Source organism: Gambusia affinis, linkage group LG03 (assembly GCF_019740435.1).
Source record: "Gambusia affinis linkage group LG03, SWU_Gaff_1.0, whole genome shotgun sequence".
In the NCBI taxonomy this organism is placed as follows: domain Eukaryota; kingdom Metazoa; phylum Chordata; class Actinopteri; order Cyprinodontiformes; family Poeciliidae; genus Gambusia; species Gambusia affinis.
The window spans coordinates 20098873-20114009 of record NC_057870.1 but is presented as its reverse complement, the minus strand read 5'-3'; the positions used below and the strand labels follow the sequence as shown (position 1 = coordinate 20114009).

The 15137-nt window shown below is 37.3% G+C and overlaps 1 protein-coding gene across 10 annotated transcripts in view; it reads right to left on the bottom strand.

Moving 5' to 3' along the window:
• Window positions 1–15137, bottom strand: part of pde4d (phosphodiesterase 4D, cAMP-specific) — a 193525-nt gene that overhangs the window by 14410 nt on the left and 163978 nt on the right. For all 10 annotated transcript variants that reach the window (XM_044112655.1, XM_044112653.1, XM_044112658.1 and 7 more), the window contains 5 exons: window positions 6722–6913; window positions 5229–5265; window positions 5068–5144; window positions 4449–4498; window positions 303–415 (listed from right to left, as the gene is read on the bottom strand). In XM_044112655.1, the coding sequence (XP_043968590.1) occupies window positions 303–415; window positions 4449–4498; window positions 5068–5144; window positions 5229–5265; window positions 6722–6913 (469 nt within the window). The remainder of the gene's footprint in view (window positions 1–302; window positions 416–4448; window positions 4499–5067; window positions 5145–5228; window positions 5266–6721; window positions 6914–15137) is intronic.

Genomic DNA, 15137 nt, shown 5'->3' with positions numbered 1-15137 from the left:
TTACTTACAGATATTTTCAACAGTGCAACTCCAATAAACGCAAAGTATGGAACACACATATAGAATCCTGAATACCATCTTTATATACCATCACACCCAACTTAAAAACTTTAATGGACAAGTTCAGATAGGCATCTTGATGACCAATAACAAACACAAATATTTTAGTTAACTCTTTGAGCAGCTTGTCCATGTTTTGAACAACTTAGCATATTAATTTTTAAGTTATTATTTGATCTTATTAACAGACATTGCAAAAAGATAAATATCAAACAGCGGAAAAACATTTTTCACATCCTTACCTTGTTTGAGGCCATCTCGCTGACCGAGTGTCTTGTCTGCAGCGTCTCCAGCTGGTCCAGGCACCAGTCCAGCTCCTCCAGGGTCTCTGTGGCCAGTTTCTGGTAGGCCTCCTCTGCGGGGGCAAAACAGGAGGGCAACGGGTCAGTGAGGGCCCGCTTCAGAGGACGAGCGGCCAGTCCGGGGTCTCCCACCCCACAAACGGTTAAGTTGGGATACCCCGAGTAAACATATGGGTGACTCTTCATAATGGAACAGGTGAGCCAGCTGTGATGGCCTGGGCGAGGGGCCTTCTCGGTCTTCGTATCCCACCTTGCAGCACAGCTCTACCTCACTGACTTTTTGCAAAAAGTTCAGTTGGATTTTTCCTTAGATACAAACTCAGCTACAGTCCCCTGGAGGGTTGTGGTTGTCAACGGGTGGCGATCTGCCACCCTGTTAGTTCTTTGCCCAGATGTTAAGCCTCAGCAGATGTTGACACGGACTAAGCGCAGCAGCAGCAGGAATATAGAAACTTGTCAGACTCATTCATGAGCAGCCGTACACAGCGAGATGTAGAGAGTGTATTCTCTCAGTCTTAGAGGAAGTGTAATTCCAGTCATGCAGCAGGATGAACAGAAGTCTGTTTAGCAGGCCCATGTCTGCTATCGGATGGACAGAGAGGAGACAGGGATGATGGGAAGAAGATGATCCGGCGAGCACCTCAGAGCCAATCAGCGTCCACAGGAGTCCAACAGTCCAGAACAGACCAAACATGTCCACCGCACCAAGACATGGTCAAACAGCACAAAGATGTTCCACACAAACACACACACTCGGAAGCAAGCAGACACACTTGCATAGACATACACACTCACACCAGCTGAAAAGCTACCCATAACACATCCTGGTTTTGTCTCCTTTGCCCCCCTGCCAATAAAAAAAAAAAACAAAAAAAACATCTACAGTATCCAAGAAGCAAGTGGGTACAAGCTGGCGTTGTGTGTCTGTGCTGGATGGTGTATCCCACAGATGCTGTGTAAATAGGTGGGGGGGTTAGGAGGGTGGGCTGCTGTTGCTTCGGCGTCCCTGGTAGCCAAACGTGCTGCTCTCCCCAAGCTGTACCTAAAGCCTGAGAGGACTGCGCCGTGGACGGGGAAGGGAGGCACACAAAACATGGAGTGGATAAAAATAAAAATAAGAAGAGGAGCGAGAGCTTGCAGCTCCAAACGCTCTGTGTGCGTGCATGCTTATATGTGCTCAGCATACAAACACCAGCAAAAACAGAGAGGTAGTTGACAACAATATGATGAGAGTCTCAGCATCACAAGCTTTCCACATGACAAATTTCTCAGTTTTTTTTTTTGTTTGTCTCAAAACAGAACAGAAAATGTCACCTTGACAGACACCAGTTTGTACTGATTCCCTTCATAATGAAGAAAGCAAAGGATTTTAATACTTTGTGAAAGGAAGTGGTGGTTAAAAGGCAGGGAGATGTATTATTTCAGCATTGCAGCCAACATTTATTTGTATGCCTAAATGTAGCAGCAGTGCTAAACATGTGGAATTTCTGTTGTTTTTTTTAACACTGAATTAATGATGTCTTATTGCTGCAATTGCATATCTACATTTTATCTCAAGAATATTTTGAATTATGAGAACAATGTTGGTTTAATTAATCTGCAATGTGTTATTAGATATACAATATATACAATATATTATACAATATGTTCAGGAAGGACTGCTGCATCCTTGCGCATTTTTGAAAGGAGCCTTTTTTGTTACTCTTGACTCTTCCTCTAAATCTTTATCATCTTGTATACAAAAGTCCAGTCTCTCCTGCCTCTCTGTCTTTAACACATTCTCTTGTTCTTTCTTTCATTTTATGCTTCCTCCACTGCTCATCCTTCCTTTTGCCCACCCCATTTTTTGCCTATCTTCTTTCAACCTTTCAGCCTCCCTTTTTTCGTGTCACCGTCTTTCTCTCCCGGTGTGGTGTCAGTGGCTCGGGTGCTACTCTTTCTGACAGCAACTGCACTGACGTCAATGACATTCTTCTCATGCTTAGTGCGACATCAGACACCGGCGCTCGGAGAGGCCACTCTGCTGCACAGACGCAGGGCTGGAGCCAAACTAAGGAACAGCTTAACAGTGGAGTCGGACTGGCAATGGAAAAGAATGACATTCAAAGAGTAACAGGAGGGGAGGAAAAGGACAAGCCAAGAACAGGAGGAACCTTGGCATGTGAACTCTCACACATTTTAACCACAAACTTCACTGTGCTGAATAATGAAGGAACATAAAACACAGTTTTTCCTTTTATCAACATTTTGTAGGGTACTAAATATAAATGCAAAGCACACTTTTTAGGTTTTTATTTGCAAAACGTTTTGCAAACCATGTATTGTTTTTCTTTGTTACGGCCCCTGGCCTCTTGAGGCTGTGCAGGCTCCTTTTTTGTTATGCAGGTTCAACAGTGAGGGCACACCTTCCTGATTGGCTGCCTGGAGGCTGCAGGAGAGACGCCACCCCGTTGGACCAGCAGAGCCAATCAGACATTGATGAGCCCTACCTGCACTATTTAAAAGGCTCCTGAAATCATTCCTCCAGTGGGGTAGCTAGCAGGAGGAGGTTTTGTTAAGCTGTTCCCCCACCTTTGGTGTTTTACAACTGCTTTGGGTAGTTTGAACTATTTAGTTCTTGCCTATTCTGCTAAGTAGTTTGACTCTGCTTTAGATAGACTTTTTACAAGCTAGAAGCTCGTGTTTGGGAGGTTTGGTGCTCCCTTTGTGTCCTTTCTTTTGGATTGTTTTTGAGTTTACTTTAGACTGACTTGTTTGAACATTTTGTAATTTAATTAGCACTTAACCATTCTTGAATTTGTTAGCCCTTTTCATTTGTTTTAATTGGGTTAAGTTGTATTGTGTTTTGGTTTTGTGAAACCATCTTTTTTTGCAATAAATTATTTTACATTCCACTTATTTTCTCTGGACACATTTTTATGTTTCCGCCCCTGAACCCCTAGACCTTGGAGGTGTAACTTACTTCCTCTACATAATCCTATTACTTTCTATTAATTTATTATGGAAACGCCTTCTAAAAACATAAAGAGGTATATATATTATTATAATATAGGTTAGTTCAGACTTAGGTAGATATTTATTTAAATTTCCTAATGTATTTCAACAAGTAAATCTAATAAAACTAGAAAACCCCAAGATCCTCAAATCAAATTGCACCTTTATTGCTCCTGGAAAAATCATTGAGATAATATTAATTATGCTCTTTTATTGCTTTGCTCTGCAAGCTGGCTTGTTGCAGAGTCAGTACACTTTTGGACATGATGATCGGTCAATACTCTGATGTAATGATGCCCATGACTCACAGCTGTCACCACTTTATGGCAGGAGCAATAATGGCTTGAAGCAATAGGATTGTGTGCTAATTATAGCACAATGTCACTGGGACCCCGATATACAAGCAGGTCATGAATGATTTCAGATGTGACACTCAGAAGTCCTTTAGAAATATTTTTAATGTTGAAGGGAAACGTGACACATTCACTATTTTGAGTACCCTGTTTTGTACTTTTGTACTAAAACCAGCAAATATTTTCACTTTTACATAAAAGTGCTTTTTTTTTGGTCCATTGCTATCATGATCCTTATACTAAATGGGAAATATGAAAGATTTATCGGTTTTGAAAGTCATATGGAGAGTCTTGGCAAACATGAGCAGCTACTGAAAGTGTTGTACTGTCAAGGGTGAATCTTTTCTAGCCATCTGATACAGTCTGCACAATGCCATCCTCAGAAAACCCATTCAGAAGAGACCAGACAGGTTGTGCAGTGAAAAATGAGGACAGCTGTGAATACACATTCAATAACTGATGACTCTTTTATGTTGGCACTGAAATATCTGTGAAAAAAAATCATATTTGATCACCATGAATATGAATACTTAGTCTTGTCATGTGTCTAAGCAGTTCTTAGAATTCGAAAAAGTAAATCAATAGTACAAAAAAAAAGAAGGGAAATCTCATTCAAATGAAATATGAATATTTATAAGGATGGAAACAGTAGATGAGAAGATCTGCTTGTGAAAATAAGTATAGTGTATAACATTGAAATAACAATTTTCTCATTACATTTCTTGTTTAAATTTCTTACCTGTAAAGGTGGTCTTGGTGATAGGGGGTTGGTTACACATGGGTGATCTCCTGTCATAAACAGGTACATAATATTATATGTCACTTGAAAATTCTAACATTTTGTAGAATATTAAAACACAATCCATAACAACAACAACAACAACAACAACAACAAAACATCTAGCATTGGCTCAGTAAATGCAAAGAACTTTGACTGTTTGGAGGTACTGTAAAGAAATCACTCAAGGAGCTATTGCAGTACTGAAAACGAACAGCAGGAGGCAGACACAGCCAACTGTACAAGACGAGTGTGTTTGAGGAATCCATTGGCTGAAATACAACATGAATTTAATAACTGTGCCTTCAGTGTTTTATAACCCTATGAAAATAATAACCACTATGAATCACCTCACTGCTCTACTGTATTTCTACAACAACCCCGACTAACCAAACTGATCAACTTTTTTCAGGGTCCTGAATATAAATGGATTGGATAACTTATTTACATGTTTAGAAGCTAGTAAAATATCTCCTATATGTTTGGATGTTTAAGGTTGGAATCATTTAGAAATTAAGGGCCGCATCATGCTACACCACTCATTTTATCTCAGTAATCAGAAGTAATGAAAGCAACATACTTATTAGATGCTCTGTCTTGCTGTAGATTGGTTAATGCACCAAAGTTGTTCCGTACGGTTCTCAAGCTTGCAAGAACCTGAGAGCAGGATACAATTGATTAGGATTTAATCAGGAATAGATCATCACAAAACGTAAAATAAAATAAAACAAATTCACATACCTGTGCAAATGGAGTTACAATCATATCGTCACCATGACTGAAAGAAATAAAGAAAGTGGAGTCTATATTAGTGGAAACTCCCATATTGCTGAATTTTGACAATATGTTGTGCTCTGGAACCTATTCAGCTGTAGATAAGGGGTAGGAAAAAGATCTGTCACCTCAATGTTTGTACTGTCTGAGCTCAAAGACCTGTTGCAAACAGAAAAGCTCAACAACTTTGATAATTAAGGAGGAGCAATGCTATTTTGAGAGCTTTAAAAACAAATAATGAAAGTTTAAAATGTATTCTGGAATGGAGGGGGAGCCACCATGGTGAAAATACATAAAGAAAAATCTAAAATATATTGGAAAATATCAGGAAATGTTATCAGGAAAGAGTAGCGTTATAACCTACTTTTGGTGCTTAATCACAGCGAGGCTGCTGTGAAGAATGCTAGCTTCTATGCACCTGTGAAAACATCCCTAAACTTTTCTTCTCTTCTTTTAAAGGAAAAGTTCTGATTATTTCACGTAGTTTTTTGTAGAGATGTCTTAATCAGACAATAATTGACTATTATCAATTACTCAATTATTTTGTTACTTTAGCTGCCCAGCACTTTGGTCAACTGTTTTTTTAAAAGTGCTACTGAAAAAAAAATATGACTTTGACTTCAAGGCTTTTGGTTGAAATTTAACTTTACAGATTAAATATTAATATCACACATGTTTGCCTTTGGTTACCTAAAGTTTGAGGCTCAGTAAGGTTAAGCCTTGATTAAAGTTGATACCAACCCAAAAGGGAAACTACAGCAACTACTGACATAACCAATAAACTGAAGACAAAGATACACACAGACTGGCAACAGGTGCAGGGGAAAGGGTGTGTCTTACTATGACAATGGCTAACCTGTTGCAAAATCACCACAGCTACAACATTTTATTCATTTGTACTTTCAGCATGTGGACTGGTATGTGTGGGATAAAAATCAAATGAGATGATAGCTATTTCTGTGCTCCTAAAACACAAAAATTAAAGAGATTTAGCTAAATGAACTTTAAAAAAGCCTGATATCTTGTGTAAGACCATTCATAAACTTAAAATAAAACTACTTTAGTACAAAGTTCATATTGTTAGCTTCCTAAAATAATGGTGTAAGTCATATTTTGCCAAAAGGGTAACTTTTTTTTCTCCTTTTTTGCCTAACTCATATTTTGGAAAAAAAAGACTTAGGCCATTATTTCAGAAAGATGCTGTATATCATCAAAATGGTTTACGCCGCATGCTTACTCAATTAAATGTGCATGAGTTAGTGTTAGGATATGTGACACCACACAACCATCGGCTGCTCATGCACTCTTCCCCTGAGGTCTAGAGGTCTAGTCCTTAAAACATCCAGCTGTGACAGATCCACCGAAACACAAAAGCCCCCACTGAGATTAACAGATGTACATTTTATTTGGGTGGATGGTCGAAGTGTTATAAGTGAAAGGGAAGTCTTTGTGCCACTCACATGTCACTGGCAATGGAGGAGTTTCGGGACATGGACTTGGGGGAGAGGTCGTAGTCGCTGTCCGAGCGGTAGAGGAACGACTCTCTCCGCTGGCTGTGGACAAAGTTGGCCTGCAGGATGAGGCCTGAGCCTGGGCTGGCCATTGGGTCCAGGGGGCTTCGACCTGACGACGTGCCATTGTCCACATCAAAGCTGCAGGGAAAAAGAAGAAGAAGGAAAAAGGGTATTAAAATATGAACAGTTTTATTTTTCACTGGGTTTGTAAACAAACTAAAAACAGTAAAATTTGTAATCTGCTGGTCAATGGGCATAAATATTTTACAAACCATTGTAGTTATCTTTATATGGCAGCACTGTTCAATATTGGTCAACATTTTGAATATGTCTGGAATTTAAGTGTTGAGTGCGACTCATCTATGATGTTGTAGAAAGTGCTGATATCTATTGATAGAATATATATAAAAAAAGACATCAAATCATGGTAATGTGGTTACAAAAGTGGGCTCCCACTCTATTTTCAATCATTTAGTCTTATAATTTATCACAGCAGGATTTCTCACTAGTCCCGGAAATTTGTTCACGCAGAACCACAGTCAGCATGCTTTACTCTAACCCTCCTCAGTGCTACAGGGAATACCTCAGTTCTGATACTGCTACTGACTCACAGCTAAGCAGTGTTTTTTCACCAGTGACACCACTTCCTATTGGGATGTCATGCTGAGCTCCTTAGTCTCCAAGGTGATTGTGCACCCAAGTGATGACTAATGCATATCTACGGAGATATCTGCCTCATCGCCAAGGCTGGGACGCAATCCTATAATCTGGTCTGGGGAGGATGCTAAGGTCAGTGTGGGATTCCCCTCAACACAATGCGTAATACCCAGGAGGGTGACGTCTCCTTATCTTATCATAGCAATCATAGCGATACATAACAAATAAAAACAAAAGTTTTAATCCAGCATTGGTTTACTTCTAATACTGTTAGATAATATGCAAGCCTGTGGACGTGTGACAGCCTAAAATATGCAGAGTGAGCACTTATTGAAATTAAATCTTTTTAAAATTTGATGGTGTGTAGACAGGTCATATGATGTTAAAAGTCCCCTGATATTAAATGCACTTGTGTAAATAAAAGCACTCATTCAAAGTAAACTGGCTCCTTTCCTTTAACTCCAAGATAAAACCTGACAGAATGCCTGCAGGTATGAGAAAACCCTGGCTTGGTTTGCTCAGACGATAGAACAAAAGTTGGCAATTAATACCTACAAATTTGCAAATATATTGCCTACCTTGTACGAGAAACTAGAGAATCGAGAGTATGGGTTTTGCTTAAAGCCAATCTTTAAGTAAAGCCAATGTATCCACAAATACATTCTTAAATGTATCTCTTGATAAGTTCCAACAGTACAACTGATATATAATCTAACAAGAAATAAATTGAGAAATTAAGGAGGTCAAGCAGAGTGCAGCAAAGTTGCTCTGTTTTCCTCATGAGCTTTAAATGTCTTTTTGTCATAAAAATTTCCGGATTTGGAAATGTTGTCAACATTTTACTCAGCGTTAATGTCTGCATTCTGTAGCATATGAATCTGACGACTGATGTTTTGCCATGTTAGCCACACCAAACACAAAAATCTCTGACGTATGTTAAACACAGTTTAACATGTGAACACAGCCAATGGTGTTCTTGTATCTGATTGCATCACTGTCCTCTTTATAAACACTGGAGATCAAAAATTAGCCACAAAAATGTGATTAGTGCAATCTGTAAAATATCTAGCTGTATTCACATCTTATCAAGCTCCTTGAAAGCCACACTGCAACACAGGACATGCCAAGCATATTTTCCAGAATACTTAAAGGGCTAAATGATCTACCTTCTTCCTGTGATATAACTGATGGCAGAAACTGACTGAGAGTGAGCTTTTGTTGGGAATAGGATAGTTTGGCCGCCTGCCTGGAACAAAGGGCAATTGTATTGTCCTTGCCCTCCTATCCAAGTTCTTTTTAGACAAAAAAAAGACACACAAAAGTGCTGCAGTCGAAATGACTCTGGTAACTTTTCTCAAAAGTTGCTCTCCACCCTCTCAAAGAACACCAATCAGTCTGAACCTCCCTCATATCACCCATCTTCACACTCTTATCAAGCCAAGTAACCCTTCTGCTGTCTTTACTGCAAGTGTGAGAGCCCCAACTCACACCAGTGAAAGATAAGTCATCACTGCTAACACAGGTCAGCTCGTCATGCAGCTGCTCTATGTGGTAAATGCACATGAATGAGTACATCCTGTATGTGAACAAGGAAAAGATCTCAAACTGAGACAGAGAAAGTGTTGACACAGAGCCTCTAGCATATGTTTAACATCTGATCGCACTGTGACGTCAAAACCCACGCTCAGTCTCACCTAAACTGCATGTGTGGTTTTACTTTATAGATACACCTGTGGAATAACAAATGTCTTTTGGAGCAAAGTTAGCATAGTATTGCACCAACATTGACATCATAGTTGGAATACCTGTTTTTTTTTGTTTGTTTTCTCCCAATAGAGCAAATCTTGGAGACAGCCAATAAAGAAAAAAAGAGAGAAAAGAAGGCCAACACTTGTATGGCTACATAGTAGAAATAAACAGAAGACTGAGTGTCCCTCTTAAAGAAAAATACTTTTGAACTAGGTCAGCAAAGCCAGCATTACTCTGAAGTTGAAATATACCATTGGACACCAATATAAAAAAAATTATATATATATATATATATATATATATATATATATATATACCGTAATTTTCTTCAAGCACAGACTAGCGGGTATAGACAAAAAAATGGTTGGATAGATGTCGGGTAGTAAGTGTTTCTGAGATTGCTACCTCTTTAAAAACTTGGTGCTTTTGTCAAAAGTTGTCATTCTTAAATATATATATTGCTAAATGTCAATATATCAATTATGATACCAAAAACCAAAAAAAAAAAAAAAAAGAGAACCATCCAATTTCAAAAGCTGAGTTATTTCAAAAACACCATAAAACTGTTAAGATCATCCTATGTTTTTTTTCTGTTGTTGGCTTTAGCATAACAAATGCATGATGAAAGCTGATCGAACTGTAGTTGTTGTAATAAGCATAGCCAATACCTTCCTTCTTTTGCAATCTACTCAATCAAACTTTTAATCAACAGAATCCATTCATGGTTCCTGGGAACTCACCAAGCCAAAATGTGTGTAAGCTGCTTTCTGAAAGCTACATTATTTAGTACTTCAGCAAGTGGGGAAAAACTCTAAGACTGTCTTTATCCCTTTAAAAAGATTTTGAACCATGGGAACATTCTCCATCACTTTTAACCCTTCAACCCTCCCGCGGTCTTAAGAAATGGGGTCACTTGGACCCCATTAATTTTTTTCTCTGCGCGGTCCACCAAGGTTGCAACGACCCAGTGTGGGCTTTTACGAGTTATTTTTGTGTGTAGTTTTGAGAACTGATGGTCTGACAAGACAAACCCCCCAACTTGACTGACAGTGACATTTGCCACAGTTAAAGCCTGATTAATAAAAAAAACAATAGCATATAGATGGTATGTCTCACAAAGAAGAAACCGACTAAAATACATCTGATGCATTGACCCCAAAAAGTATCACAGTCCATTCAAAAAATTTTATTAGAGGTTTTCTATGTCTTATTATTCCAACTATAACATTAATTGTTATTTTTTGTAGTTTGACTCTGCAAGAGACTTATTTTTAAAACAAAAATGTCAGTTTCTTTATTTTACTGTAAACATTTTGAATGAAAAGCTTTGTATTCTATGACGTTCTTGTTGTGTTTATTGATCGTTGTTCTACCAAACAGCTCAAAGCAGGTTCAGTGTTTGATGCTTTTTTTTTTCTTTTCTTTTTTACAGTAGCAAATTTCGAGGTGGAGTTCCCAGATATGAGCACATCAAAAATGATAAAATGATAATTAAAAAACAACTACACAACAAAAGATAACAACTGCGCCTCTCAATGTAGCTCCTTTGTGACTCTTCAGGAATAACTTTCCCCCCACACGTGAAGTACTAATTTATACTGGCATATAATTTTCCTAAGTCTTTGTACATTCAGTGACTGGTTTTGGTTGACACATTTGCTGTTAAATTTCACATTCTTATTCCTTTTCATCACCCCCTTGCACATTTGCTCTCAAACACTGAATTCATTTATCTCCTTACTTCCAAAACGCTGAGTCTACTCTAAATGATCCACTTAGTTAAAAATGGCAAAGTGGGGTATTGCTGTCAAATTATTCTGGTACACGACCTACATTTAACAGCCATTCAGCAAATGTGGCTCTTAGTGATACCACGACATAAGAACAGGACTTTGACTTCTTTTTGTGTTCTAGTTCAGGAGCAGAGCCTTCTGTAGGAAATACCTGCATATTTTACACTTACAGAAACCACTCATAGTTTCTGTAAGTGTACAGAAACACTTACAGAAAGTGACACTTTCTGTAACAGAAATGACAAAAACTGAATATGCTACTTATTGTGGCTTTAACATGGAAACTTTAAGACCAAATTAATATAGAAAGTGACCTGCAACAATGTTTTGCTGAACTTTTCACTTTGTAACTAGAGTCAGGAGTTGACTTAATTTGATTTGGAGGTTAAAACTCAGTTTGCGAGTCTTTGCCATCTTGTAGCTTCTTTCTGAGGTCAGCTGGTTCTTTTTTGACAAACAGAAAAAAAACAAAGCATTTCAGTGTTATGTCCCCCAACCAGGCAGGAAATCAAACTCCATAAAATACATATTAATATATATTAATTAATTTTTACAGCTTTAACCTCAGAAAGGTTAAAGCTTTCTGAGGTTAGTTCAACAGCAAGGAGGGAAATATTTCTCTTCACTGTTTCTCACTAGCCTTTTGCGTCCATAGCTTTCTAAAAATAAAGCAAGAGTCGTCTTCTCTCTGTCTGGTAGCACACAGCTTGTAAACATTTGGGATTCCAAGTTTATAAGATCTTTTTTTTTAAAAATCTGTTTTAAAGCTCTCCGTTGAGTTATGTATAAACCTCACACTCTTTGCACTTGGTTGCATATTTAAAACATAACTATGTTTGTTTTATGTAAAATGGCCAACATTGTTCTCATAGCTACACCCAGAGGTGGAGCAGAATCCCATCTATCCTCATCCTTGCTGATCTGCTTAAAAGATACACTATGCTCTGTCCCATCAGCCTGTAGTTATGTGTAACAGCCATTTTTTGTTTTGGTGTAAGAGGAGAACAAGGAAAAACGAAGAGGTGAGTGAACAGTAAAAAATAGATGGAGACGGAAGGAAAGGACATGGCATGTCCATGACCTACAGTGTTAAAATGGCAGCACAGTGTTTATTTCAGGGTACTGACACCTATGTGTCCCAGAGGAATGAGCTACTATGACATTATCATAAAATGATTGCCTTGAGTGAAAATCTTACACAAAAAACTAAAAGATATAATAACATGATGTAATCACTTTATAACAGAAAACCAATGATGCTACTGCTAAAATATTAGAACATATTGATGAAAACAGTTGTGATATGATTATTTTATTTCAATACAGAGACTCAAAAAAAGTTTTAGAACCGACTGCTCAACTTTGTTGTTTTAAAGCAACACTCGAGTAGAATATCATAAATTTCTGTTGTGTTCTACTTAAAATAACACCAATTATGACAGGCTGATATTCACTTAATTATTGTTCTAATTAATTATGTAGTTGTGCTATCTGCTCAGGTAACTGGTTTGAGGTTGACTGCTGAATATTTAGTTCTCAAATACAGGTAGTGAGAGTAAAAATTCACCCAAAAAAAATAAAATAAAAATTAGGTTAATATTCAGTGTAAAACAAATACTTGCAACAAATCGACAAAGCTCTATATATACACCAAGATTTAGAAAATAAATATTTTGGCTCTGGAAACCATCCACTTGAATTGTTACTGTCCAATCAGTTGGATGCATTAAAGATTGTTCCAAAAATTCCCTTAAAAATATTATTTTTCCTATTATTATGATATAAGTATCTTGTACTTCTCTATGTTACAGGAAGATGTCCTCAAGTGATACAGGTGGTCTTTTTTTTTTCTTTCAGCAAATAGCAGTGACTGTAACACTGTCGCAGGTCAAAGCAGAGTGGCTATAAGATAAAAGCAAGCCGTACCTACAACCTGCAACATATTATTATTCATGTCAGGGCAAATACCTCTCTTCTTTTACCATCTTGTTTGAAAAGACTGGGGGAGGAGGCAAAGAATTTGTGACAAGGCCATCAACCACAAAGCAGACCGGACCAAGTGGATAAGGACTGACCACTCACTGATAACTACAACGCCTGTTTCCTCTATCTGCACTGCCCACCCACACAAACACACGCACATGTATTCACAGAAGTAAAAAAAGGTCAAGGAAGATATATGTTGATTTGCCAATACCCAACAGGAAGCAATAGCCAAATTTGTTTTTTGGCTCAAAAATTAGGAGAGAAATCTAACCATAAATTCATAAATATTTGGCAGCTGAAAATCACTCTTGCAAATCTAACTGGAAAAAAAAAAAATCACCTTAAAACAGCAACAATCTTGCCATAATTCTTGGAACGTTGGTAGAAATTTTTACTGGTTGGGAGACAAGTACTACTCAGTTGACCTTTTTTTACATAGCAAGATGCAATCAAATCAATTATTAATGGCAGTGTTCATTTCATTTCATTCCCTGGCTTGCTTTCCCCCTCTTTCCTTCAGACTCTGTGAGATATAAATAATATGAATCTTAGTCTTCAGTCGCAACACTGCTCTAGCACCTACAGTACCTACTGCAACACCGAGAAAAGTTAGTCAATCATGAGACGCATAAAGAGGTCACCATGGCAATGCGCCATCATCTTGGTTCGTATGGGTAAAAGCAAAGCAAGCCACTTCAGCTCTAACACACACCTGAACTTAGCTGTGAACCTATTTTCCATTCTATTCATCATCTTATGAGTGGGACTTTAAATATTTCTGAGTTGAAATGCCTTATAAAAGGCCTGACCTGATGTTCAGTCATTGCCAGAAACTGTCAAAACTGTTAAAACAAATCGCTAGAATAAAATTAATGCAACAGTTTGCAAACATTTTTTGGGGATAGACTTTAAACAATATTTCTGAGTTGAAATGAAGAAAGTTAAACTTAATGACTGATAGCTTTTTAGATTATTTTACTCAACTTATTTAATTTAGTTAATTATTTTGTGCTATACAGTCTCTATTATAAGTCACTTCTCCTCGGTCGTCCTTGGTTGCATCCTTACCAGCAATCACCTTCTCTTTTTCTTTCACTTTTTTGTGTATTATTTCACATATTAAGAAAAAAAGAGAACACTAAACAATTGGATTGACTACATCATAAACAGTTACTGAAAGAGTAATAAAATTGAAATATATTTTACAAAGATAGGTCATGTTTGAAACCTTTTCTCTGAGAACCTCAGTTAAGATGTGCTAATCACAACTTCAGCCCAAAGGTTAAAATATTCTGCTCAGTGGCTCTGTTGACTTTAGAGCTTTTTGCTCCAGCACTGAAAGTTTCTAAACCACAAGACTATTTTTATACTGACCTATATTACTTTTAACTTAAGGAGTTCTTTTAATAAGAAGAAAATCAAATTATAGAAAAGCGTCCTTCACAGTACACAACTCAAGACAAACAAGAATAGCTAACATTTGACTTGGCTAACATTTTTTAATTCTTGCAAAAATGTTTTTTGTATTTGCTACTAATTTAAAGTGTTGCACTTTACATTCAAATTAAATGTCCCTCATTAACTTTATATCAGCAATAATTTAATATAATTTAAATGCCAATGTTTATTATACCTTAAAATTTCTGACTAAAGTATTGGCTAGAAAAGTCAGATGCAAACAGTCACATTAAAATTAACACTTTTTTCATCTTTTCTTGCTTATTTCTCCTAATATACATCTTCTAATTATTTGATCTTTATTTATTCCACAAACACAATGATGGACACCAACAGTCTGTAATTATAAAACATCTGTTTGCCTCGTTGAGACAAACAAGTCTGTTTGGATTTCTTCATGCTGAATCTTGTCATTGTCTTATATAGCTATGCACAGCTTCACACAGATGTTCATGGGAGTTTGCACAAAAAAAAGAAAAAAAAAAACATGTTAACCTGAAGATATCTTATCAGGCATGTAACGGCATAATATAAGCTATTGTGATACAACACACTTATGTTTTTACTGGACTTAAGCACAAACATTTGGATCCGCTTCATAATACTGCCCATCAGTGATTTATTTTTCATCTTAAAACACTCAGATATCTGTTATGAAAGAAAAAAGGGAATGTTAGAATTAAATGAAAGAAGCCTCCACAAAACAGTAAATGGCATAA